Raw genomic sequence first — 27,609 nt, 5'->3', positions numbered from 1 at the left:
TAAACGGAAATACCTTTGTCATAATGGGGAGTGTCGTACTACCCGGAAATTGTAACTCTGGAGGCGGGAATTTCCTGTTACATTTTTACGCATGTCAATATGGAAATGTTGTTGGGGTTACAGCAGGCTCGCATGTTCCATCTCAACTAACGACTGTGTGGTACTATGTGATGGGTCGTTGGAAAAGTGTCACAATTGCGACGGAAGGTGAGCTGAGAGCACAGCTTAGCAATTTTATGATTCGAATTAATATGGTTTTGTGCTCTCCGGGCTTCTGGGTTTTAAGGACAAGGCCCAAAGTGAAGTTAAAGTGAAGTGAAGTTTCTATCACAGCTAATCACACTAGCAATACGTGTAGTAGTAATTGTGTGCAACTACAATAGAATAATGGAGGAAAGAGACAACGTTGACATTAACTTTAATGTGAACTTCCTGTGTTGTAGGTGGACTCATATTTTTACAGTTGTATTTTCCTCTTGAGGCACGATGAGTCTGGCTCTTTCTGATCTCTTGGTGTGCTGCAGGGGACTAGAGAATGACAAGGTTACAGAGAGGAAGGTACCTTAGTCACACCAGCATATAAAATGTCTTCCAGTATGTTCCCCACAGGTGCATTTATGGTCCAGGGCCACTTGAAACATTGTTTTCTTGTGTTCATGCTTGATGCCTTCAGAAAGAAGCTGAACGCTTCAGAAAGCTCATACGATCTCCAGAGATTGTGCAAGAACTTGATCGTACCTCGGGGCCTAAAACCAAAGGCTCAAAACAACTCACATGGGATGCTGTTTTCAGGTATTACACTGATTGTTGTGTAAGTAATTCAGTTTCCCGCTGCTATTGCAGAGGACAGGGACTGAGCACCACAAATTGACATCCCTCCCTGACCGCCCAAATAGGTTTATAATTGCCTATAGATGCCAACAAGACTGCACTACTTTTGTCTAAATGTTCAACATAGATATTTGGCACTTAGATGCATCAAGATAGTGGCAAAGTACTACTTTTGTCTATTTGAAGCTCCTCTTCTCACTTCAACATGGTCTCTTGGCAACGAGATGCAGTAAGATGGCACCAAAGCAAGAAAATTTATTCGTTTGGCCCTTATCACAAAAACAGCAAATACTGTAGGTGTTTCTTTTGTTAATTAGTGAATGGATGGGTGAATTTGCAAATGCCAAACTGCAATGGGGGATCAATGTACATGTTTCCTAGTGACTTCGATCTTTGTACATTCTACAATCTACATAAAAACCCTGTCTTTAATATGATATTTGATTAGTTTGTTAATGTTATTTGAATTTGATATACTGTATCTATAAATTGTAGCTGTGTTGATGAAATTTGCCCAAACTAGTTGTATTATGTTAATCTGCCAGTATTCAACTGCACATTCTTTAATTTCTGGTGTTGAAGATTTCTGCAGCGATACCTCCAACGGGAGACTGAAACCATGAAATCGAGTAAATCCAACGTCACGACCACAACGCTGGCCATCCGGCAGAAGAAGATGTCTGAAATAAGCAGTTTGATCAGATTTTTTGTGTCCTACGCAAACAAACGTAAGGATGCTATGTTTGCAAGAGGTGTGAGGTTTCCTTTTTCTTATTGCAGAGCTCTGAATGGATATGCTACGTTTCTGGTCGTTGTGTGGCGGGTATTGTAGTGTCATTTTTTCGTGCTTATTCAGGTGGGCCTCGGCTAAAGTGCAGTGAGCTGCTGAAGCATGTGATTGACGTTCTTCAAAATTCATACAGCTGTTCAGCCTTTGGAAAAGACTACAGCAACCTGCTCCTAAGGGAAATCCTGTCTGTTCGCAAGTACTGGTGTGACATCACTCCACAGCAGTGGCACAGTCAGTAGAAAAATGAATGAGAATTCAACATGTTTTATTGAGTTTTTCTTAATTGATTAACAGGAATTTATTCATGGTAATTATCAATGGATGTTTGATGTTTTGCTGAAGGTCTTTTGGATGTGTACAGCCGCTTGTTTACCTCCTCATCCAAATCCATTAACCGTGTTCTTGTAAGTCGGGTCATCAACACGGTGGTGAGGGGCTGCTGCATGCAGACTGATGGATTCAATAAAACCCTGTTTAGCTTCTTCGCCAAGGCATTGCTCAATGCAAGGTGAGTAACTTTTCAACCCTTTGAATCTACAATATAGTTATCGCCTTATCCTCCTTTAGCAATGTTTACTTTATTACCAGTGTTTACTTTATTACCTCAAATTGTTCACTGGGTGCGTAGCCCATTCGAATAAACGCTGCTCCTTAAATAGACACACATCTCCTCTTCTTCCTCTTAGTGATTAAGAAAATAACATTAGGGTAGCTGTAATATGACCTACTCCACCTTGGAGTTGGGGTGAACTCCATGACTGAGAGTCCTTCGGACGGTAATGGTCAACTGTGAGGAAATATGGTACAGTACCTGTGTAAAATAACTATGTCTTTTTCCTGTTATCATCAGGCATGAGAAACATTTGACTGTTTTGGAGCATGTTATCTCGGCTCTTAACACCTTCTTGAAAGCTGTGGCAATGAACTGTCGGATGAGGGTGTGTCGACTGGGGGAGGAACTGCTCCCATCAATACTGTATGTCTGGACCAACATGAGGCCCAGTGCTGCTCTCAAAGAGGACATTGTGGAGTTCTTCAACTTGCAACTCTGCATCCATCATCCCAAAGGAGCAAAGACCCAGGACGCAGGTCATTGGATTTAGGGCATTAGGAAGATTTGTACATGTTATCACATGAAAATGGTAAACGGTTTGCTGGGTTGATAGTACAGTATTTGGAACATTTTTATGTTGCATTTGAAATTGGTTGTATATTGTGTGTCCAGAATTGTAGGAAGAAAATATTCAACCCAAAAGATATCTCTTCCTTATCATGTGCAATACGATCCTTTTTGTGTCTTTATTCTGGGTGCAGGTCCAGTCCATGAATTGTAAAATTTATAACATTATTCTACTTTATAGGTGCTCATGCTGAGGACTGGGCCAGGTGGCGAGATTTGCTGTACAACCTCTACGAAGCATTAGTTAAAGAAATCAGTCATATTGGAAGCAGAGGGAAGTATGTCACTGGCATGAGACATATCGCCGTCAAAGATAACATCATCAAGCTCGCAGCTGATATTTGTCACCAGGTAACAAAGATGACGTCAGCTGTTGAATGAATTAAATGAAGCTTTACATGTAGCCAAATCATGTGTTTGCAAAGTTGATTCTTTTTGTGCTTGCTGCATTTTGTAGCTTTTCAGTACTGACGGAGACTCTCAGATCTCTGAGGCAACGCAGGCCTCTTCCCTGATAGCTAGTTCCCTCTGTGGAACACCAAGCAAGCGACGGCGAATTGACCTCAGCTGGGAGGTTCTTTTGGACCGCCTGCAACCTCATTGTAGCGACTTTGATATCATTCCATGGTATGGACAGTACAGCACACATTTGACCGCATAACAGATTTATAGAGAGAGAAAATAAAAGCTTTCATTTTCAACTCTCAGGCTACAGATCACAGAAGCACTCATATCGAATTATCCATCAATGGTACCCAGCCAAGCGACAGTCCCACTGTTATCATTGTTGCACCAGCTCTTAGCCGAACACCGGAGAGGAGAAAGGGGGCTGTATGTGCTGCGCTGTTTACGCGAGGTAGCCCGATGTCAAGCCCATTTTCCAGAAAGGATCAGAGTTTACAAGCCAGAGCTGGACAAACTTTGGAGTCGGGTATGGCCTCTGACACTGCGCCGTGTGAGCTCACTCCAGTTAGAAGCTCTCAGTCTTGACCTACTGGTGTCCATTGTCCACGGTGGACTGGTCAATGTGGATCGAGAGTTCTGGAAGCTCTTCTCAGGATCAGCATGTAAACCATCCCAGTGAGTCACTGCTCATTTTTCATCCTGAAACATGATCCATCTGTACATTTTCTACACTGCTATCCTGACTTAGACTGAGAGGCACCCTCACCTCGTCTTTGTTCATAGATCACTTTACAACCACAGCTTTAACATAAGATCAAACATAAAACATATACCGTAATAAATAAAATGATGATACAGTACAGTGGTGCCTTGAGATACAAATGACCCGACTTATGAGTTTCAAGATCGAAGCTGTCATTCAGATGATTTATTTATTTTATGCTATGACATTTTGAGCGCAAACTTTAATTATCAGTGCTGTATGGTGGCAGTGAACATAACACACTTCACAATAGTAGCAGTTTATACGACAGTGAACAATTCATCAAACTGTTTAATGACTCTCCCAGTTTAAATTTACTGTCAAACTAAACATAAGACAAAGACAGTTACACTTTGTGTATTTAAAACAGCCATATCGGTTAGAATTTCATCCTGCTAGCTTTGTGCTAATGCTAATTAACATTGATGTTGCAGTCCTTTAACTTTGTGTTTCTCTCTCCAGGAGCTCTGTGATTGGTCTGGCCCAAGCTCTTCTGAAGTGTCCGGTCCCTAAGGATCATCTGGGAGTCCCAGATGGATCAGGGTCACCTAACTTGAAGGAAACCCTCATTGGCTGGTTGTTGATGACAGATCAGAGCGACGAGATGGAGGATAACTCCAGGCCTCATCCCATCATTTGCAGGTTGGTGTTTTGTTTATATATATTTTTTTATATTTTATGTCGTGTTATTTCCTTACATGCCTTTATGGTTTAGTCCTCTTAAGTTTTTATTCAATTTTGGTTTTCCACAGCGATTTTCCTCACAATCTAATAGCAAACATCCTGGTCTCCTTGACCTTGAAAGACACCTGTGCTGGCCTGAATTTCCTTCTCGGTTCTGAGGGAGTAGAGGGGTGAGAAGAAACGTGCTCTCACATGAGCAAGGGCTGGAAAAAAAACATGTTCGTAAATTCTGTTTTCTTTGAATCATTCCAGTTTCAATCCTTTTTTTTAGTGCCTCTTCTCAAGAGTCCACATCACTCGGTGTTAATGAAGATTTGGACAAGATTGAGAGATTGTACTTGCAATTTAGCTTTAACACGGAGTTGGCACGAAGCAGAGGATCTGACAAGAAGTCCAAGGTGACGTCAACTAATGGGCACTTCACGGCCATCGGCGGTCTCAAAAAGAAGTTGGAGCAGTCTCTTCTTTGTGTCGCCGACAACCTTCTTAACTGCTACTTTCCTAACGTGAGTTTTGAAACTGCGCTTGCTCATGTTTGTGTGCAGTCATCATGGTAGAACTTATACACTGATTGACCTTCCACAGAGTCAGTCCACAACCCCAGAGTGCCTGTTGCGCTGTTTAAGCCTGCTGACGGGTGTTCAAGCAGGTTACGTATCCACAAGCTGTCTCACTGAGGATGAGGCAGAGCGCTCCCAGCTATTCACGAAAGCTAAGGTGATCATTCAAAGAGTTTCAGGTTTAAGTGATCATTAATTGCTCGAGTTTTGTGTCCTTAGTTAAAGTATGTCTTGTTTCAAGACCCTGGCTCAGGAGTTAAGTGGATTTGTGTCGAGCGTGAAAGTGAAGATGAGTGAAGAATTAACCATGACCACACTGAGGTCTGTCATTAGGCTATGCACTATTTCTGCCACAACAAAAAACAAGGTGAATTTTATGTATTTATTTTTTAAATATTGACCATTTTAATATTCATTTGTACTAATTGCAACTTCATCTTCTTTCAATAGGAAAATATTTGCACATTCTCCTCTCATCTTTTCATAATGGCTCTCCCGGCGAGTTTTATCACAGAGCTGGCAGAGATTTACAAAATGATGGTAAAAAGTCACCCTTCCTTTTATTTAAAGTGCTTTGCACAGTTTTGCATGTAAAACAGTCATTCTATTAAAATCCTCATGTCCATATCCCCACCCCCATATCTTCAGCTCAGCAGCGTTTCCCCGAGAGCTTCAGTTGTAGATGAAGACGAACCTACGGATAATGACTGGGAAATGACCAGACCCCAGCATGGAGACGACCATCCTCTATTCGATGATGAGGAGTTCCACAGTGGGACTCAGAGACCAAGGGGAGGAGACAGCAATGAAATGTCAAGTGGACCAGGTAAGAGGGATTCTCCACAGTTACCTACATTCAGTTACTGTACCTACATTCATTGTTGAAAAAAATGGTTTAATTCCGTTCAGCAGCATTAACCTTATTATTCATGCCATTAGCCCATGCTCTAAATGAGTTTAAAAGCTCAAACCAAAATTTAACAATGTCTTTTCTGTAGGTGCAAAAAGCCTGTTAGCTGACGAGCATTTGGTCCACCAGGATCTTGCTCTCCTCGAAATCTTGGAGTTCTTGTGTAAGTGCGGCTCAGTTCACCCCGTCCATGGCCAACTTTATAAACCTCAGGAGGTACGACGCAGGCTCTTGCTGCTGGTGGAGCAGATTGACCCTAGTAAAGCCCTGCATGTCAACATGGTAGGTGTCATAAGACTTTCAATGTTTTTTAGCACAAGCACTCGAAGAAAAAAAAGTGTCTCTTCTCTTTATAGTATCTTGTCCTGTTAAAGAAGCTCCCGACTGAGGACTCCCTCACTCCAGAAGAGTTTGACTCTCTGCTTCGTCCTCTGGCGTAGGGAAATGTTTTTGCCTTTACTTGCTCTGTTCCTGTTCTTAAAGTTAGTTGTGTTAGCAAAACATCAAACTGAAAACCGATGCCATGATTTAGCGTGTATTTTCAATAATGCGCTTTGCTCTCTTCGCAGGGACCTGTGTTCTCTGTATCGTCAGGATCAGGAGATGTGTGTTGCACTTCTTGTGGCTTTATTGCCCTCCATCAGGAGCTTGGGACGAACCCACGACATTCAATTAGAGATGAAGCATGTGCAGGGCTCCCTGCTACAAGTGCTGTCAGGGTTCTGGTCTGTAGCATTGTGAATATTTGATCGATAGGTGGTCTGAAACACACAAGATTTATGCCGGTGTTCTGTTTTAGTTACCTGAGCCAAACGGGGAAATGCACAGCCACTGTCCGAGTTGCTTTAGTGCGATGTCTGGTTGCGCTACTAGAGGTAAGCCTTTAGAATGTATGGTAGTTTTGCCAAAGGTTATGATCCTTACACGTCAGTGATAGATGATAGACTGCAAGACAGTTCATTCTGTTTCGCTGTAAGGGACACCTATTGCTACCACTGAATATGCTAAGATTAAAATTATGCCATGTACACTATTCCAGGCTGACCCATGTTGCAGTTGGGCCATATTGAGTATCAGGGAGGCTGAAAGAGAGGAAGACCGTCCAGTGTCTGTCATCCTTCCATCTCTCCTTGCGGATCCCCATCACCAAGTCCGCATGCTTGTGGCAATGTCATTGGAAAGGTATGCTAAAGCAGTAAAGCTATCTCACGATACTCACTCACTTTGCAGTGCCAAATATTTATATTGCAACCTTGAGATGCAGTCTTTTTTATTGGGATGCTTTGTGTCTAGGTTATTTCTGGACATGAGACCCAAGCACAGAGACGAGAGAAAGATGTTGTCGGACCAACAAGCAGTTTTTGAGAACATTTACTTGAAAGCTCAAGAGGGCATGACACCTGTGGTATGATAACTTTATAGGTCTTATCACCACCCCTTTGTTTTGTGTGTGTTTTATTTGTTGATATCATCAAATTCAGAAAAGCAGCTCAACTGATGATGAGCAGGATGAGATTTTCAACCGAAAGGCTACCTTGCTGAAGAGTTTGTCAGTTGTGCTGTGTTGTAGTCCAGTCTGCGAGAAGCAGACCCTGTTTGCCCTCTTCCAGTCTTACAAGGAAAATAATATTGAGGAGCACCTCATTAAGAAGGTAAAATACCAAAAATTTTGTGTTTATCATTTTAAACTGCAACTGTTATACTCTATGTAGATGGATGCACAGATAAACATTAATAATCAAATGAGGGTAATATATTTAAGGGCATTAGAGCATTTAATAGTTATTGGTTGAGGATTTTAATGTATGCGTTAAGATGGAGTTTAAGTGAGCGTGTAAGTCAATTAACTGTATTAGAAGAGCGACAAGTGAATTATATACTTATTGGAATTGTGGTTTGCAGTGGTATCACACTAACTGGAGTTATGTTTTGGTTACCTTTGTGCCCCTTTTAGAGGGACATAGTGTTAGAAAAAAAACATACAGTAAGATTTATTCTGCTGCGGACTATAACCGCGATAATACACCTTAAATTTCTACCTCTTTGACATAAGAGAATGTTTTATTTAGAGTTCTTGCATCTCGTTAGATGGTGATGGTATAATTTAAGCTGTAGCCACTGGGTTACATTGCATCAAAAAATGTGCAAGAAGGGTTTCCTTTACAACATTTTTGCTTTTGTCACAGATGTTGTGTAGCGTATCCAAAGCACTCGGCTACAACAAGATGAAATCATTTGTCAGCTCTCACCTGTACTACTTGGTTGCCGAATGGCTCTCCCAGAGACAGTCTGACGACAGCTACACACTTGAATCTTTCCCTTTCACTCTACTCGACCATGGCACGCTCAAAGATTTCTATAGGTTAGAAAGTAAAACTTGAACATCCCTCGCAATATTAACAAGCATTTGTTTAGCATCCTTTTGCCTGCTTGCAGCTCCTCCTACCAGGTGCTCATCCCGCACCTCGTCTTCCTGGATGACTTTGATCAAGTGAAGTCTATTGGCCGGTATCTTGAGAGGGACTGGAGAGAACTTCTGGCTGACTGTTTCCCCAAGATCATGGTCAACATCCTACCTTACTTTGCGCTGTCTGGCCAAGAGACAGCACAACAGAGGGAGAAGGCCCACCGTGTGTATGACCTGCTCAAAGATGCAAACTGTTTGGGCAAACAGGTAAAGGTGAATTTATAGCCTTAGGCCAAAATTCAATCTAAATCTTGCGTTTGACTTCTTGTGCATTTGAATTTTAACCACATTGTGTTACATTCAGCATCAACTGCTTTCTCATGCTGCAACAGGAAGATATGATGATGAGTACATGTCATATTTATGATACTCCATGTGATATTTCCCCTCATTTGCCTTAGCAAATTGACAGCCTGATCCACAGTAACCTACCAGAATTAGTTGTCGAACTGCTAATGACTCTCTATGAAAGGGGTGCCTCTGAAGAGGACAGAGGAGACTTGAAACGCTTTATAGGGTAAGGGTGTCACTTTTATTTTCAATACTGAAAATCGATGTTGAAAATGGATCGACGTTTTTGTGAGATACTGTTTTCAGGGGTAGACCATTTGTTTATTACATGCAGGTTCCACTATATTTGATTATTCAGCTATTTTTTTTTCTTTCATTTTCTCACTTGGAATAAAGTAGTTGCATTCTGTACCATTATTGTTTTCTTTTCAACAAAATAACTTACTAAAAAGGGCCGATGTAAATCTCTTTATAGGGAATTGGACCCTGTCCCAAACCCACCTTACTTCAGCTCTCAGGTCATCAAAGCTACACTGGACTATCTGAGCAAATGCCACAGCTCAAACCACAAGTCCCTGGTAGCCATTCTGTCAAAAACGCCAGTAAGATGTTCTCATCCGATGATAACATTATTTATCTTGTTTATCATGTTTTGGATATTCTTTGAGAAGTTGTTCCTTTTGTCCTGGTCTTCCTCAGATATCTATTCAGAGGATTCTGCTGGCAGTATGTGAAAAGGCCGCTGTGACGACTAACGGTTATGAACGTCATCGCATCCTCCTGATGTATCACCTCTTTGTCAACCTGCTGCTCAGGGAGGTGAAAGACGGTCTTGGAGGAGCCTGGGCTTTTGTCCTCAGGGACATCATATACACACTCATCCACCATATCAACAGCTGGCTGGTGCATGCAGACACCCACAGGTCACTTGATAGTGTTATGCATGATGCACCTAAAATCATACTCTTCCTCTCTCTACCCTATCTAGTACACGAGCCTGAAAGATGGCTTGGTTTTCGTTACAGGATTTTTTTTTTTTTCCATTCACAGGCCAATTCAGTGTGATGAGGTCTCCAAGCGAAGCTTGTCCCTGTGCTGTGACCTCTTGACTGCCGTGTGTCAGGCTGCTCTGCAGTTCTGTGATGATGCTCTAGACTGCCATCTAAAGGTCATTGTTGGTACTCTCACTGCACAAGTGACCAGCCAGCCAGCTATCTCACAGCAGGTAATGTTTTCTTATGAAAAGCTCTCACACATTGATCTTAGTGCTGACAAAAGCTAGAACCTTTCCTAACTGACATTTTTTGCTGGTCAATCGCAGTGCCAATAATATTCATAATGTATATACAGCCCTTTGATATACAGTACCTTATATTATTTGATTGTGGAGGTGATCATAAAGTTGTGGGCACCTTGTTTATCTGTGGAATGAGAACAAATCCGTGGGAAGTGCTTTTATGATACATATATTGTACATGGCAGAAAAGTGAGGGGATGGAGGGGAGAATTCTTGTAATTCATATTCTTTTGAAGCAACCTCACCTTTATTTGGCTCTCTTCTGTGACCCTCCAGGTGCTCAGTCTATTGAAATTTCTTGTCATAAAAAATCAACCCAAACTGAAGGCAGCCATTTGCAAGTTGGAACCGTTTCCTGACCTGCCTGAATTCCAAGAGCTGCGTTCTGTCCAGAATGATCTCAAATACAATTCTGGGACCTTCACATTGAGACAGGTAACAATTTTCTTGTATTTTCTATGTTTTTACATGTGATTATTTTGTATTTGTGTGCTGGAATGGCTGGACATAACTTGGAGTAAATCTGTCTCCGTAGTACTCTCTTTTACTCCCACAGTCTCTTTTATGTACAGGAGATATCACACTTCCTGTCTATGACACCTTCTGACTCATTACCACTGACCAGACTTGAGGGAATTCGGCAACTTTCCCAAAAACTGCATGACAACAAGGAAGACATAAGGGAGTTGCTTAAAGAGTGTCATGGTAGGACAGTAGATGCATTTCATGTTAATATGTCCTACGTTTATTAGACATGACCTGATACAGTTCTGTGTCTGCCCACCTTAGCTGAGCCCACAAACAGCATCCTGGTGAAGCTGGTTCTGGATCTGCTGCAACTCTGTAAGCTGGCAACCAACCACCCTACTGGAGCTGACATTCTAGGTATGCTGCTAATTTAAGTGTCTGGCAACAGCAAACCAGTGTGCTTTTCACTTTCAAACTGTAACGTCCTCCTCCAGAGGCAGCAGGAAGTAGTCTGGGAGAACTGGGGCCTGTAAATCTTTCCACCATCGTCTTGCTCCACGGCAGAGACCCTCTTTATGAAAAGGCTATGACCATCTTCCCGTCCACTGACTCTCAGTGTGTTTACATCATCCTTAACTGCGTGAATGACTCCCTCACTCACCAGTGGTAAGGCGTGTCTTTAATCTCTGTAAATGTGTTGAAGGGAGATGTTTTATGACTGCTCTACTCTGATTTGCTGGCAGTATTGATGTCAGGAAGGCAGCAGCTCAATCTGTGAACGACATCCTTGCCACTCAGTCTGGAATCAACTTTTGGGACCAGCACAAACACAGTAGAGACCCCATGTTGGCATACCTAAATCCATTTAGAAAAGCCAACAAGAAGGTGAGTTTATGGCAACTGATAACACAGGTGGGATGTGCTTAACATTGGACAGTTTTAACCAGGTGGCCTAAAGACGATATCAAAGAACTGTTTGAATCATGAAAATTGTATTGCCTATCATCTTTAGATTCCTTCTGTTTGTGACAAAACTCACAGAGGTCAAATTCATATTTTCTTCAGGTGACTACTATGAGTTCTGAGGAGAGTTTGCAGGCCAGGCAGAAGCTGGAGAACCAAGACTTTTGGATCCCACAGATGGGTGGCCACACAGTTTGGCTGAAGTCTCTGTGCGCTGCCCTGCTGGACAGCGGAGGAGTCAAGTGTGAGCCTCTCCTACTGTCCCGACCCCTTTGTCTGGTAAGTAGCCTGTGAAGCAAACTTAAATTATTCTCACAGTTTTGACCAGAAAAGAGCCTTCATTCATTGTGTCATTCACTGTTGTATTCCTTCCCTGTCGATAGGTGAACTTGGACTGTTGCCAGAGGCTGTTGCCCCTCATCATTCATTCTATCCTCCTGGATGACAGTCAGGGCTCCTGGAGAGAGTTGCTCTCTACCCATATCCAAGACTTCTTCAGTTTTTGTTCCCGAAGTGCTCAGGCTGCGAGCCGCTCCACCACACCACTCAACCTTGACTCCGGTATAATGAATTGAAAACAGATGAGAGCGATTTATAGTTTTTCTGTCATGAGCATAAATTATTCCTTGCAGAGACTGACACCGCCAGCCAAGGCTTGTACGACAAGGCATCTCTGCGTACCATGCTGGCCGTTATTGACTATCTGAGACACCAGCAGAGACCCCTGACATCGGATAGGTTTGCATTCATATTATTTATGTCTTTGTCATATTGTTTTAAACGAGATACATGGTAAATATTTTTCACAATTTGAAGAAGCTCCCATCTGTTTTGATATAAGTCTCAAAGTTCACATTCTTTTGCTTGACCTGGGATAGAGCTAGTCGGGCCTTGCACTTAATGGTGACTTTGCCATTACATTGATCTTTCTGTCGGCCCTTCTAGCTACCATTTCCCCCAAAATTAACTGGTTTTATTGGAGATTTCTAATAACTCTGAGACTCGCTCCAGTCTCGCAGATGTTAACTCACCTTTGGGTCGGCCTGAACGACTGACGGAAACTTAGTGACTGACTGACGATGCCTACCTCTGACTATTTGTATACAGTGCTTTAAAGCTACGTCAGTCTGCGGAGGCTTATACCATGACAAGCATATCCATTTTTTAGCAAGCCTTCTGGCACAGTGTGTGATTCCAACTTCTGGCTGGACCTGAACTACTTGGAGGTGGCCAAATCTGCTCAGTCATGCTCTGCTCACTTCACTGCTCTGCTCTACACTGAGATATATGTGGATAAGATTAAATCAAATTTGGAGGACAGTCGCAGGTATGTATATACATTTTAATGACGTTGTTAGATTAACTCTCTGGAAATTGTGGTTTAATTCATTTCATATCAATCACTTTTCAGAATATTCAGAAAGAGTTGCTGCATTGCAAATCGACATAGTTTTCTTTTGTCATGTTTGTGCATCTCTATTGAATGAGCAGAACGAAAGGCAAAGCAACACGCAAGATCAACTTTGAAGAAAACAGCCAAAATCTCACCATCTCATTCCTGACCGAGAAAAGTATGGAGGACTCCAACATCAGCTTGCAGGTCAACCATGTGTCAGATATGACACTTTTCAAGGAACATTATTTAGATTTACTCTTAGCCACATGAGCTTTGCTTATCAAATCATTCATCACATTACAAAAGACTAAATTAGATTTACATAATCATAGGAACTGCTGATTGACGTCTACCGGAGCATCGGCGAGCCTGACAGTCTTTATGGCTGTGGAGGAGAAACAATGACCAGTCCACTGACAAGGTAAGAAATAATTTTGTGATCAATGTGACATGTTCTCTGCAACTGATCAGACTCACAAAAGTCTGTCGAACCAATTCTGCAGGATTCGAACATACGAGCATGAAGCTATGTGGGGAAAGGCTCTGACTTCATACGATCTTCACTCGACCCTGCCAGATGTCACTCGACAAGTGGGAATTGTGGAGGCAAGTTAAACATACCAGTCCATGTCAGATGTAGTCTCATGGGTCTGAATTTACACAGTGATTTCAAGTAAGGAGATATACACATCTTTTTTAGCAAGTAGTTGTATGTATTTGCTATTTGCTAACATAGTTTGGTTTTATTCCTTACCGGTACATTTTCTTGAAAGACATTAAACCTTTACAGACCTTGAGTATAAGACTCTTGTTGTTGAGAACTTGAACTACGTATCACACATACAGGGCCTGCAGAACTTTGGTCTGAGTAGCATCCTCACCACCTACATGAGGGGTCTGGAGAGTGAAGGGGTGGAGTGGGGAGCTGAGCTGAGGGAGCTCCGTTTCCAGGCTGCCTGGAGAAACACTCAGTGGGACTGTGAGCTTTCTGAGAGGTGCGGGGAGGAAGAAGGGCCTTGAATTAAATAAATAAATATTAACTCGAGAACAAACCCAATTCCACTGAAGTTGGGACCTTGTGATAAACATCAATAAAAACAGAATACAGTGATTTGCAAATGATGTTCAACCGATATTTAATTGAATACACTAAAAAGATGAGGTATTTCATGTTCAAACTGATAAACTTTAAAGTTTATAACAAATAGTCATTAAGTTTGACTGAATTTTATGACTGCAACACGTGCCAAAAAAGCTGAGAAAGGATCATATTTAAGTGCTGTGTTACATCATCTTTTCTTGTAACATTCAAAAAACATTTGCCAACTGAGGACACTAATTGTTTAAGCTTTGTAGGTGGAGTTCTTTCCCATTCTTGCTTGAGACAGAGCTTCAGCTGTTCAACAGTTTCTGTTGTATTTTAGGCTTCACCACATGTTTTCAATGGGAGACAGGTGTGGACTGCAGGCAGGCCAGGCTAGCACCCGCATTCTGATTGTATTCCGCTGTTATTCATGTCTAACATAATGTCCCAATTTAACTGGAATTGGGTTTGTACATTATAGAGTGCAGGGTAACTTGATGTTTTTCATGAATGTCAGGAGTAATAAACACAAGCCAGGCTTCCATGAGTCTGTGTTCTGCGCCTTGCAAGCATTGAGGGACAAGGAGTTCTCCATGTTTGATGATACTCTCAAATGGGCGAGGTGAATTGCCTTCTTTTTGTCCTAACATAACATCATCTTATCAGATGGTCAAAGAATATTGCTCTTTTTTTCCCTCAGGGGGAGAGAAGTAGAGGAGCTGTGTAAAGGCAGTTTGGAGGCAGTGTCCTCACTGTACCCAGCCCTTCGGAACCTGCAGAGCCTCAGGGAGCTCGAGAGCATCAAACCTCTGTTCACAAGGTAGTTCCAGAATATCAGTGCCAGTGTTAAAATGTTAAAAATGCAATTTTAATCTCTTCTCCCGCCTCCTGCCATTGTTTATCAGATCATTCTCAGAGTTGACTGTTAAGAATGTGCATAACCAGAGGAAGCAGCACTCCCAGCTGCTCTCGAATAGCGACTTTGCTTTGGTGGAGCCCATCTTGGCCATTCGTTCTGTGTCCTACAACACCCTGATGTGCGGGACGGTGGACCCCGACACTACTCAGTATCTCAGCTCAGTGCTTACTGACCACTTACTGGAACTGTGCCAGATGGCTCGGAAAGCAGGGAACACACAGGTTGTATCTGCAGAAACTTTAACTATTCAACTAACCTCATATTAAATAAACCTCCTGCGAATATTCACTGGGCGCCACAGCTAATAAGATGGCTAAAATATAGTACCCTAAAAATATATTATTCATTACTATGTACAATACTTGAAGTACAAGTACAATATTTGAATTTCAAAGGGTGTGCTGCTTGGTCCAAATTGTGCTTCGTTTGTGAGGTGAACCTGCTTTTGCAATGAATTATGATTGTAGTCGACTAAAACTCTGCGATATATGCTAACTCCTGTGTCCAGTTGGCGGAGCGAGCAGTGTTTCAGATGAAGCAGCATGGAGTTGACGACCCCCGATCATCATCACCAGTATCACTGTGGCAAATGGAAGAAGCTCAGGTGTTTTGGGTCAAGGGAGAACAAAGTCTGGCTCTCGGCCTTCTGAAACAGATGATCCAGAAGCTTGAGGAAAATGTAAGACAACTGAAAACACTTCTTCACAACCTGGCTAGTTGATTGCTGGAATAAGAGAAACATTCAGCACCTTAACTTGGTCTTGATCACAAGAAAAGTCTTACCGTCATTTTCTTGTCCTTGTCTTTTTGTGTCTGATCAACAGATTGACTTCAATCCTGCTCTGGCACCGATCTACACTGAGTGCCTCAGGCTCTGTGGTAACTGGCTTGCTGAAACGTGCCAGGAAAGTCCTGGAGTCATTTTGGAGAAGTACTTGGAGAGGGTGAGAGCTTGCGTGCACTTTTACCCTCTTCACTCACAATGCAAAAGAAACCAAAAATACCAGTACTATGTTCTTCATAACCTTTTACCACAACACATAAATGTCTGTTTTTGTAATATTCTCTTAGGCTGTTGAGGTAATTGAAGTTGAATCCGGAGTGCAGGACGCTCGGCTTCAGAATGAGCGAATTGAGGCCTTCCTGTCGCTGGCTCGTTTTTCAGATGCCCAATACCAGAGCATTGATAAATACATGACTTCATCAGAGTTTGAGAATAAGCAGGCCTTGCTGGAGAAGGCTAAAGAAGAAGTGGATCTAATGAAAGAGCGTAACGTAATAAAAAACAGGTTTGCACAACTTCCTGTATTTTTATCGTACTTAATTTTCTCCTCTGCACTGATAGGGACTTTGACTTGCTGCTGATAGAGGTGGTGGTAGTGTGTACGTGAGTGTGCTTGCGTCTGTGCGTGCATGCGTTAAAACTCATCTTACATTATTACCCTGAAAAAAATGGCTTCGAGATGATTTGAATGTACCCCCGTATGTGTACGTGTACATGCTGGGAAGACTCTCCCTTACTCCACGAACAACCCAGGCTAAATGTAGCTCCTCCCTGATTTGCAAGGGTTGTGTCCCAGTCAAGATTTATCATTTCAACATATGGTTTTGGACCAATCACTGTACTACCTTGATATCTAGTCAAGAATTTGGTGCCAAATTTTGAAATTGGCAGAAACATGCTTGTATTTCTCTGAATCCAGGTATACAATAAAGGTTGAACGAGAGCTGGAGCTGGACGAGAAGGCCCTTTCCAACCTGCAGGCAGACAGACAGCGCTTCCTGTGTAAGGCAGTAGAAAACTACATACAGTGTCTGGAGCAAGGTGAGGAGCACGACACATGGGTGTTCCGCTTGGCGTCGCTCTGGCTGGAAAATGCTGACATGACAGTAGTCAATGACATGATGAAGGTTTGTCAGTCAAATCTGAATTGGTTTGTCATTTTTGGCTCATAGGCCCTGGTGTATATATCTCTTTTATTAACCTGGACTCATCATCATTTTTTGTAACGTTGTAGAAAGGAGTAAAGAAGATCCCCTCCTACAAGTTTCTACCTCTTATGTATCAGCTTGCTGCGCGTATGGGAACCAAGATGGCATCTGGCATAAGAGAGGATGCGGGCTTCCATGACGTCCTTAGTGAAGTGTGTTAGTTTCTGCAGCAGTCGATCCGTATGATTGTACGGATAGTATGACTGCCATTCTTTTATCTCCTCACAGTTGATCTTCCGCTCTTGTCTTGAGCACCCTCATCATACGTTGTTCATCATCTTTGCCCTGGTCAACGCCAACAAGGACCAACAGTTTTGTACTAGTCGGCTGACGAAGAGTGCTCCACGTCAGTCTTCGCCATTTGACATGGTAGGATCCCAATGAAGGAAGGAAACCTCATGGATTTGATTGCACCCTTAAATTTACACAAAGTGGCTCCAATTTGTTGCTCTGAATTTATTGGGCAGATTCCCTTGGATGTTTTTTACAGTGTGGTGTCTTTTCACATTCAATCTGTTTGCAGCAATGAAAAAAAACATGCAGTACCATACATAAGGTATATTTTGCCTTGCAGGAGCGTTCCAATGTGGCCCAGAAGATCATCAGTGCCGTCAGGAAAAAGAGAGGCGAGATGATCCGGGGTATTGAGCGACTATGTGACGCTTATATCACACTTGCTTATCTGGATGCCAGCAGGCACAAGGTAGAGAAGAGTGAGTAAAATAGTTCTACACACACACAGTGCATCTAGGGATTTCCAACGATTCACGCAGGCAGATAGACTTCGTGGACGTCGAGGATAGTTTTGTAATGTCTGGTAACAGTGGACTCATTTCAGTTCTGTTCTATTACAGAGGCAATTCCCATTCCTGCGGATCAGCCAATACATCAAATCAAAGACCTGGATGAAGTTGCAATTCCCACTGTTGAGCTCAAGGTGTTTGGCGACAATTGAACACATATTGTAGGGGGCCTATGTTTTGGATTTGGACTGTTTTTTTTCAAAGGCAATAATGGAAATTGATTTTTATTTATTTATTTAAATCTTCTTAATGAGCCTTTTCGTAAAACTTATAATCCAATACAAGTATCAAGTGAAAAAATATATTCCCATTGAGTACCGTTAGCACGTTTTCCTTTTATGCTTGATATAGTATTTTATTTAGAAAAACATTTACTTTGGAATTTTCAGGGGGGTTTTTTTAACTACTTAACCATTCGAGTTCCATGATTCTACTCTATGCCATATTTGACCTGAGAACCCATTGAAACCATAACACCAAATGTGTTGAAGTCTGTTGGAATAGTTTAACCCTCTTCTTTAATAGGTCGATCCTTCAGGTCGCTATGATGATGTGGTGACCGTCCATTCCTTCCTGCCTCATTATCACCTGGCTGGAGGAGTCAACCTGCCCAAGATCATAGACTGTGTGGGCTCTGATGGCAAGAGCAGAAGGCAACTGGTCAAGGTGGGTGGATGTTTACTTGCAAAGGTGTGTGTGCTACAAGCGCATGCAAAAATCTGGCTTTGATGTTCTGGTAAAGTTGGGTGCCAGTCACGAATATACAAGTGCACAAGTGTTTTTCCCCCTTTTCTCCGAAATGTTTATTCTGGTTTAGTCCCATGTCCTCATCTGTTTGATTGATGACGTCTCTCGTTTTACCTTTTGTTAATAATTGATGGCGTTTCTGTGTGTAAGCAAACACAAAGTTTACAGATCAAAAATACTTTTTCGCACCTATGTCATCAAGGGTGCGCGTGCATGTGTGTGTGTGTGTGTGAGTGAGAAAAGTCAAAACTAATCGTTTACTATTTGACACTGTCTTAATGGAATAATGACTTGCAGAAGTGAATCTTTCAATTGTAAGTTTCCATTCCTGTGCAATTGTTAGCATTTTGCGTCATTTCTAATGATGGAAACACATGATCATTGGAGTTGTGTCAATCGTGTCGGTTTCTCACCTTGTGAACAGGGTAAAGACGACTTGCGGCAAGATGCGGTCATGCAGCAGGTGTTTGCCATGTGTTCCATGTTGCTGCTGCGGAACACTGACACTCACAAGAGGAAGCTCAATATCAGAAGATATAAGGTCACTACAGCACATTTGACTTGAGTACTAATTCACCACTAGCGGAACTGAAATCCGTCATAAATGAAGGACTTCCTGTATTTCCTTTCATTATAATAATAATTTTATGCTCATTTGAAGGTGGTGCCGTTCTCTCAGTGCAGCGGGGTCTTGGAATGGTGCTCCGGTACGATTCCTCTCGGAGAGTACCTTGCGGATCCCGTCAAAGGGGCTCACAAACGATACCGACCGCAGGATGCATCCAGCCTCGCCTGCCGCAAGAAGATGATGGTACTACCTCGTAGGCATTGCTCCGGGCAGTGGTTCCCAACCTTTATTGGGTCAAGGCACATATTTTGCAAGACTTTCACACCACACCACCAAACAAAAATGTCACAAAGAGTCCAGACACTGAAATTATGTCTCAGTGTCACTAACTAAAGTTATTCTGTCATTTTAGGAGGCACAGAAACATGGCTTTGACGAGAAGCTCCAAGCTTACATCGAGGTGTGCAAAAACCTCAAGCCTGTGTTCAGATATTTCTGCATGGAACGCTTCGTGGACCCCGCAGTGTGGATGGAAAAGCGGCTGGCCTACACCCGCAGCGTGGCCACTTCCTCTATCGGTACTCGGATAGCAAGTGACCTTTAACTGCCACACATCATATCTAAACAGCAGTTTAGAATAGTTGACAACAGCTTATGATAAATAACCCATGTGGACGTAAGATCTCCATTTTCATCATGACAGTGCCAAGGCTGAGATGTTTTGAAATGGCGGGTGAATGAAGTGACTGTTTTGTGACCAACAGTTGGCTATATCGTTGGCCTCGGTGACCGGCACATTCAGAACATCTTAATTGATGAGCAGACTGCTGAGCTGGTGCATATTGATTTAGGTAACCGCGTTTGAGTGACTCTCATTGCGACCACGGGTACGGTACCTTTGGCCATGGTCCAGCTTAATTGTTTTGTGCAGGTGTGGCTTTCGAGCAAGGCAAGATTCTGCCCACCCCCGAGACCGTCCCCTTCAGACTCTCCAGGGATATTGTCGATGGAATGGGCATCACTGGAGTGGAGGGAGTTTTCAGGAGGTCAGGAGGAGGCGAGAATTGACTGTGATTGGAGTGTCATATGTGACTGTTGGTCATTGTTCTAGAAGGTTTCATTCAGCATATCAGCAAGCTCCGAGAAGCCTGATAACGACACTTTTGAATCAGATGTGTTAGAGGAAGGAGACATCTAAAACATGCTTGATGATTGGTGCTCTTGTGAAGCGTACTTGGGCACCCCTGGAGTAGAATAACATTGTTATGTATGCATAGCAGCCGCACACAAGAATAATTAAATACCCATGTACATATTTACACCATGAGGCAATAGGAGTCAAATAGCAGTGAGTGGTAACTATGCACAGTTGCTGTCGATTCTCCAAAAATTTGAATACCTGAAATTGATTTCAGTTTGATTCTAAAAGTGAAACTTGTATATCATGTAGGTTCACTGTAACGAGATTGAGAAGATGTATGATGTTTTTTGGGGAGGGTGTAATTTTGATGATGATACCTTAGAGCTAATGAAAACCCCAAATGAAATACATCCATAACAAGAGTTTCACTCTGGATTTAGCTATATGTAGGTGTTAAATGTATTTTTTTTTTCCTGTTCAGATGTTGTGAGAAGACCATGGGGGTAATGAGAAGCTATCAAGAAGCTTTGCTGACCATCGTGGAGGTACCACAAAAACTCTTTCGCACTCAGCTGGTTGATTTTTGTCTTGGAAATAAATGCGCCCAGTGTCTCTTTTAGTGAAACCCGAGTCCTGTAAACACCGCGGCTGCGTGTCCCTACGTGTTTCGTCTCATAGGTGCTGCTCTACGACCCCTTGTTTGACTGGACCATGAACCCCCTAAAAGCCTTCAACCTGCAGCACGACGAGCAACAGGAGCTCAACGCCACACTCAGTTCAACCATGGGAGGTGACGACTTGGACAACCACAATAAACACAGGTGCTGAATAGTAGCTCATTTACCTCATTGTGGGCAGCCTAAGGCACACCTGTGCAATAAAAGTGCTTCATTGGCAAATGTTGATAACACTTTTCTTTAATCGTATAAATAGTCTCTGTTCAGTGTACGTATCTTCGCTATGTCTAAATAATATTCGCACAAAACAGATGATTGCTGGCCATTGTCTCCTTTCAAGCTGTTCTTTTTCACTTGCTGTGCTTCCCGGCACAGTGACAGCCAGAACTTCAACAAGGTGGCAGAGCGAGTGCTGCTGCGACTGCAAGAGAAGTTGAAGGGCGTGGAGGGGGGCACGGTGCTCTCCGTGGGCGGCCAGGTCAATCTGCTCATCCAACAGGCCATGGACCACAAAAACCTCAGCAGGCTCTTCCCAGGCTGGCAGGCCTGGGTGTAGATGTCACACCAGAACAGGAGGTTATATTATCCGTATGTTCATTTTTACATTAAAAATGAAAACCATAGCTGAAATAAAACAAAGCTGTAAAAAAAAAACCCCCACTTGATATTTGGAGTGTTTGCACTGTGCACTCAAGCGTGGCCCCGTGTGTTTAGACAAGTGAACAAAGCTTGTTGTGCTTGTTGTGGGCTGAGGTGGAAAACTTGAGAGGATGTCAGAAAGAAAACGAGGTGTGTCCACATTGCCTCGCCATCACTCATTCGATCACTCTGGTGACACAGCGCAGTGTGAGTTTTTTATTTTATTTTATTTTTTTAAAGAAGCAGACGCTTGTCAAAAATAGTCCTTATATCATCCTTGCATTGGATGGTTATGGTTGGTTGTAAACAGATTGGAATTTTGGATATTTAAGACACCCTGATCGAAAAATAATCTTGAGGACTGACACATTAAGGAAAATAGAAATGAGCACAAATTCGGTAAGTCTTGCAATGTTATTTAAGTTGTGACTTACATGTACTTATATCAGGTAAATACTTTTTAAGCCACTAGTACTCATAAATGTGTGTAAGATATCTTTTTTGTCCTCTTTGGTCATATGTCTGCCGTTTTATTCCTTTTCATTCCTTTCATATTGTGCATCAATTCTGTGGTACAAATAAAACCTTTAGTCTTTGAATCCATCAATTGGGCCGTGTCAGTCACAGATGAGGTTACTTTTTTCTAACATGGATATGTTTTGTTTAATGAAATGATTAAAAGTATTTTTTACAATTAATTTGATTATGACTAATGAACAAATTTCTAACATGAAATGTATGTGAAATACTGTATCTTATATATACAGTAAATCAATTGACATTATTTCGTGATAAATTAATATAAATAAAAATTACTACATACTAAACCAATCTGGGGGCATAAAGAAAGCAAAATTAATGCTACATACAGTATATTACAGGATTATGTAATTGCCAAGGGGGGCTTGATTAAAAAATATATGTGGCCCACCCCTGGGCTAACCCATTCCTGCGCCACCGCTCCAAAATTAATTTCTGTAGTGGATGATGTGAGTGCTTCTTCAAAGGAAGTACTGTACTAGCCTGTGGTGTGTTAGATCTATTGCCTCATTGTTCTTTTCTGATACTGAATCATCATAAGTTGGTCATTCTTTTCCACGACATGCTTCAGAATTGGTATACAAACCTCTGTGCACTCTTATCTCTACCAAGCATCCTAATATATTGCCCATCCTAAAAAAAAAAATACTCCTGGATAAAGAGCGTTGAAGCTCATATTGACCAATTTGATGAAGGACCCACATGTCTGAAGTTTGACTCTGAACTGCTTCAGTGGGTGGCCATTGACAGGATGCGTCAGTCTTGCCGGTCAGAAGTCAAGCCTCAGTATGTTCACCATTTGGCCCCAAGGTCCCTGCCCGAAATCACCTTCACGACTCCGCAACGAAAAGGTACTTTGCATTCTCAACAAATGTCAAAACTGAAATAATGATGATCTCTACTTAATTTATTGCCTACTCATAGGAAGCCCCGACTTATGTTATGTGAATGTAAACAAGTTTATTTCACCTTCTGCCATCTTTGTGAAGGAGTGGTGATTTTTTCTGCCGGTCACTGCACTTCAGTGGCATGGATCGAACAAGTCAAATCCCCGAATTGGCATGATGTGCTATTGCAATGTTTAAATTCATTCATATTGCAATTTATAGTTCACAAATAAATACATGCTTTTGAAATTCAATCCAAACTTGTTCGGTGATAAGGCAAACTTCAGATGTTAACAGGTAGTTTTGATGCTTTCCAGAAATAAAATACTGGCTCGTTAAAGATATCAAAAGTAAGATTTAGAAAATGTCAACTCAAAGTAAAAAAATAATTTAAAATTCATCAAAGAATTTCAATGAAGGTCTATCTGCATATCGTGCATTTCAAATACAGTGGTACCTCTACTTACACACACACGCACACACACACATTTTAAAGGGGGAACAAATATTGCACACCAACTCCTTTCAAATGCGCTCCTAATCCTTTATGCGACGGCCTCTCTTGTCGGGTCACTGTATGGAAAATTCTAAATCAGTTGTGGCTTTAGAATAATCGTTCTGTGTTTGCTTTGTGACAGATCTCAAACAGAGGTGTGTTAAGTGTAGTGCGGTTGCTGTGATCTGCTTGCTGCTCCTCTTGCTGCTGGCGGGCATCCTCTTGGCCTATTACTGTAAGCACAGTATATCCTCATGTGCTCCATCTCCTCAGTGGACAAAACACTCATGTGATGAAGTCCCTTCTTTGTGCTTTTTTGGCAGATTCCTCCACCTGCGTGCATGGAACACCATGCGGTGGTAATACAGGCTGTGTGTGGGAGTCCCAATGGTGTGATGGAGTGGTGGACTGTCCAGCGGGGCAGGATGAAGCTCATTGTGGTAAATAACTTCGTTTGAAATTAATCAAAGGTTAAATGAGGGTGGATGAGTGGTGAGCATGTTCAAAATTTCAGCTCCTGCCTTCCTTTGTGGCGTTTGCATGTTCTCCTCATGCTTGCAAGGGTTTTCGCTGGATACACTGGCTTCCTCCCGCATTCCAAAAACGTGCGCGCGAGGTTCATCGAACACTAAATTGTGAACAGTCTAGGCAACACCATACTTACATGTTGCCCAAATCAGCTCGGATAGGCTCCTGTTCACTTTATGTATATATTTTTTAATGAATGGGTCCAAAATGTTTGTTGTTCGCTAAAGAAAATGAGAGACTATTTCTAAAATCCTATTTTCATTCCAATATTTCGTATTCCAAACCGCTTTTTTTCCCTTCTTTCTGTGGTCAGTAAGGCTTCATGGTACCAGTTTCCTGCTTCAGATCTTCTCAACTCAGACCAAACAATGGAGGACCGTTTGTTCTCACGGCTGGACAGCCCAGCTGGGCCAAGCAAGCTGCCGGGACATCGGATACAGCGGGTAAGAAGACGTGGAGTGTGTTGTGTTTGTTTCGCTCTCCAAGGATGCGTTTCCATCACGTTGTGTTTCCTGTCATGTCCTTTGACAGGAGCACAAGTGTTACCTCTGGCCTACATGAGGCAATCCCTGATGACGCGTTCCTGATGGTGAAATCCAACCTAAACCATCATGTACCTGTCGTGCAACAGCTCACTCTCAGGTTGTACAAATGCTCCATTTAAAAAAATGACAACTCACTGCATTTCAACCTTTGTTTTCTTGACCTTCTGCAGCAATTACTGCCCAAACAACACTGTGGTGACACTGCGATGCACAGGTAAGGCTACTCGTCCTTCTAATGTTGTTGTTGATCACATGTTGTGAGCCTCAAACTATACCAAGCAGAACAGAAATTTAATGTATGGAAAATGTTTCAAATCTGCACAGTTTAATGTTGTACGCTGTTATTTCAACGAGTGCACAGTTGTTTCTCATCTGCTCCTTAATTCCTCTTTTCAGATTGTACGGGAGGAGTAAACTCCAGTAGGGTTTCTCGGGGCCAGCAGGCCTCCCTCGGCGCGTGGCCGTGGCAGGTGAGCCTCCAGCTTGCGGGCTCCCACCGGTGTGGAGGTGCTATCATTTCCCCCAACTGGATTGTCACAGCGGCCCATTGTGCCCTCATGTGAGTCCTCGCAGGCTTGTAGTCGTCGCCGACCATTGTATCCTTCAATTTGCTCCTCTGTTTTGTGTCTCCTCTGCAGGACATCCAATCCTGGAGACTGGTCAGTGTATGCGGGGCTGGTGGAACCTTTGGGCATTCACTTCAACCCCACTCACGCTGTGAGCCATGTCGTTGCTCATGAATGCTTCGACAGAGTTACTTACAGGAATGACATTGCTCTGATGAGGCTCAGGAAACCTCTGGACTTCACAGGTATGAAAAAGCAAAGCGCCTCTCAGTTTCTTCTATACCATCTGCATATGCCAAACCACTGTACAAAAAACCCCCAACACACTGGTGTCAATATCTACACTGGATAAATGATACGAACGTATCCATGATCAACCACACTGAATTAGAAAGAGTAAATGATAATCAAGTGGAAGTAAACTGGAAGTATGAATTCTCAGTTGAATAATCAACAAACACCAGCGTGCCTCATTCTATCCATACACAAGCATTTGTACAAATAACAGACTACTCGGAAATAAAACTAATACTTCATTCAAATAGCTGAATTTGCTAAATGATGGGGTTTTTTTTGTTCATATACTGTATGGATTTGTCTTGATAGCCTCCAGTAACGTTGGTCCCGTGTGCCTCCCAAATGTTGGGCTAAACATCTCGGCCCCACTAAATGTCTGGACAACAGGATATGCTGTTTCAGTCAATGGAGGTGAGGAATTGCACAAGCAGGTTTTTTTTTTTTTTTTTTTTGCTTAATCAAGGAAATAACTATAGATAAGCGGACACTAATACACACAAGGCTGCTTGATGCTATCCATGTTTTCTGTCTTGAAGGAGAAATCGTATGTATTTTAGTCAGGATTTCAAAGATTCAATATATGTCCCTATTCAAAATAAAGAGTAAATGACGGAACCGTTAACATCCACTTGTGGACTCTGGTTGAAATCTTTCGTTTTTAATTTTTGTGTGTGTGGGGTTGTGTCCATGCGTCGATGAGACAGAACTTGTTGAGTCCCACTCTTGAATTGCAAAGCTCAGAATGGTCAGTGAAGTTGACACATTTGCTTTTCTGTTGTGCCCCAGACTCTCCATACCTGGTTGAGGCTCAGGTTTCCCTCGTGGATGTTGCGGGATGCAACAGCTCCACGGCTTACAAGGGACTGATATCGGAGGAAATGCTGTGTTCCAAAGGGGCGCAGACTGGATCGGACGCATGCAAAGTGAGGGCTGCGACATATGCGGTTCCAATTGATAATAGTCACACACTGCTGGTCCTTTTAACTCGATGGTAGTGATGTGCAGATCAATAGTGATTTATCTCCTATACCATATCTTTACAATCTAAAATTTTAATGAAAATATGAATACTTTAGATACTTCGGGCATTTGATTTGGTAATGTATATACTGTACCGTGGAAAGTAAGCAAACAATTGTGCTCTTGTCTTGTCTGCACAGTAAATCAGTCACTCAGTTTCAGACGTAGACACAAAGGCGAAGTAAACGGAGTCATGCGTGGAGCTATTGTCATGTTTGTGGCAAAACAGTAAACACCAGACAACAAAGCTTATGAAACTCCTTGGGTTAAACCACAACCCCAGAATACTGTTCAAAATTCATTTACACGGCTGACAGAAGAAGTGAGGACAATGTCATTTTGTCTGTGCTGCAGGCAGGCACTATCCAGGTACAGATGGTGGAAATGTGATGCTTGTAACAAAATGAATACATGATTATTAATAGCTGCATGAGTTCAGTTTGAAGCATAAGTTGTGTGTAACTGAAAATGTCCCGGTGCGTAGGGGCGAAGGAGTTCAGTGAGGTAAGGTGGGGAGACCTCAAGATTTGAAAACAAATAGAATCTTGAAAAGATCTCTAAAATGTGAAGGGATGCCAGAGCAGGAGGTTTGTGCTCCCTCTTACAAGTGCCAGTCAAGAAGCAAGCAGCAGCATTCTGGACCAACTGGAGACGCTTAATGGAGGCATCAGAAATTCAGAAAAATAACATCTCATTACAAGAAATACAGAATAACTCAATGAATGAACACAACTCATTAATGATTTATAATCGTCAGATCATGTGGATTTTGACCATTTTTTTTGGGGGGGGGGGGGGTCAGACCGACAGCGGCGGACCTCTGGTTTGGCAGAGGGATGGCCTATGGTGGCTTGTTGGGGAAAACATTTGGCCAGAAAGTTGTATCGACCTGAACAAACCAGGTCTTTATAACAACGTCACCTATTTTTTGGACTGGATATACCATCAGATGAAGGTAATTAAGTAGATAAAAAAAGTGCCATCGTGATTGATTATTCCAACAGATAATCAACTTTAGCTTATTATGTTTTGATGATGGCAAATTTTCATGCTCACATTAACTCTTTGTATTTTCAGAAAAATCAAGTTGACTGAAGACATGGCCACTGGTCAAAGACGATCACGGTTTTTAACACCATTGTTATTTCCATAATT

The 27,609-nt window shown here is 42.3% G+C and overlaps 2 protein-coding genes across 3 annotated transcripts; both read left to right on the top strand.

Moving 5' to 3' along the window:
- Positions 1–93: 93 nt before the first annotated feature.
- Positions 94–22,182, top strand: atm (ATM serine/threonine kinase). 2 transcript variants are annotated; one of them, XM_086125676.1, is made up of 63 exons: positions 94–207; positions 444–558; positions 674–792; positions 1,414–1,559; positions 1,688–1,852; positions 1,964–2,129; positions 2,472–2,710; positions 2,983–3,152; positions 3,259–3,428; positions 3,510–3,881; positions 4,432–4,611; positions 4,722–4,823; positions 4,925–5,159; positions 5,239–5,370; positions 5,455–5,580; positions 5,664–5,753; positions 5,862–6,039; positions 6,212–6,405; positions 6,480–6,559; positions 6,693–6,848; positions 6,923–6,998; positions 7,163–7,305; positions 7,417–7,528; positions 7,605–7,775; positions 8,310–8,485; positions 8,560–8,797; positions 8,992–9,107; positions 9,357–9,483; positions 9,581–9,804; positions 9,932–10,106; positions 10,455–10,613; positions 10,751–10,883; positions 10,968–11,063; positions 11,141–11,312; positions 11,390–11,531; positions 11,712–11,888; positions 11,993–12,170; positions 12,242–12,347; positions 12,778–12,936; positions 13,101–13,209; positions 13,338–13,426; positions 13,509–13,611; positions 13,852–14,000; positions 14,607–14,711; positions 14,790–14,909; positions 14,995–15,229; positions 15,517–15,687; positions 15,833–15,952; positions 16,080–16,297; positions 16,712–16,919; positions 17,027–17,152; positions 17,229–17,369; positions 17,575–17,713; positions 17,855–17,937; positions 18,329–18,469; positions 18,975–19,091; positions 19,212–19,361; positions 19,531–19,696; positions 19,883–19,969; positions 20,050–20,164; positions 20,741–20,804; positions 20,938–21,080; positions 21,318–22,182. In XM_086125676.1, exons 2-63 carry the CDS (start codon positions 487–489, stop codon positions 21,490–21,492), a joined length of 9,246 nt encoding a protein of 3,081 aa, XP_085981802.1. In that variant the 5' UTR covers positions 94–207; positions 444–486; the 3' UTR covers positions 21,493–22,182. The 2 variants fall into 2 exon arrangements, with proteins under 2 accessions (XP_085981802.1, XP_085981801.1); XM_086125675.1 differs by having other exon boundaries at positions 21,312–22,182.
- On the top strand, positions 21,960–27,549 carry LOC147197024 (transmembrane protease serine 2-like). Its single transcript, XM_086125677.1, has 13 exons — positions 21,960–21,974; positions 22,849–22,966; positions 23,641–23,733; positions 23,822–23,938; positions 24,340–24,469; positions 24,558–24,668; positions 24,742–24,785; positions 24,968–25,130; positions 25,210–25,382; positions 25,744–25,845; positions 26,221–26,357; positions 27,257–27,409; positions 27,532–27,549. The coding sequence occupies exons 1-13, from the start codon at positions 21,960–21,962 to the stop codon at positions 27,547–27,549; spliced, it is 1,374 nt and encodes a 457-aa protein (XP_085981803.1).
- Positions 27,550–27,609: the final 60 nt, after the last annotated feature.

The sequence above is a fragment of the Hippocampus guttulatus genome, chromosome 12 (genome assembly GCF_054856545.1).
Source record: "Hippocampus guttulatus isolate MCC_2025c chromosome 12, RoL_Hgut_1.0, whole genome shotgun sequence".
In the NCBI taxonomy this organism is placed as follows: Eukaryota; Metazoa; Chordata; class Actinopteri; order Syngnathiformes; family Syngnathidae; genus Hippocampus; species Hippocampus guttulatus.
This window is presented reverse-complemented; position numbering and strand designations above follow the sequence as displayed.

Coding starts and splice junctions, on each gene's coding strand:
- atm (XM_086125675.1), top strand. CDS start 487: ATGAGTCTGGCTCTTTCTGATCTCTTGGTGTGCTGCAGGGGACTAGAG. Junction 9,805..9,931: donor GTGCATGCAGACACCCACAG/GTCACTTGATAG, acceptor TTCCATTCACAG/GCCAATTCAGTGTGATGAGG. Junction 14,712..14,789: donor GATACTCTCAAATGGGCGAG/GTGAATTGCCTT, acceptor TTTTTCCCTCAG/GGGGAGAGAAGTAGAGGAGC.
- LOC147197024 (XM_086125677.1), top strand. Junction 23,939..24,339: donor GCAGGATGAAGCTCATTGTG/GTAAATAACTTC, acceptor TTCTGTGGTCAG/TAAGGCTTCATGGTACCAGT. Junction 25,131..25,209: donor GCGGCCCATTGTGCCCTCAT/GTGAGTCCTCGC, acceptor TCTCCTCTGCAG/GACATCCAATCCTGGAGACT.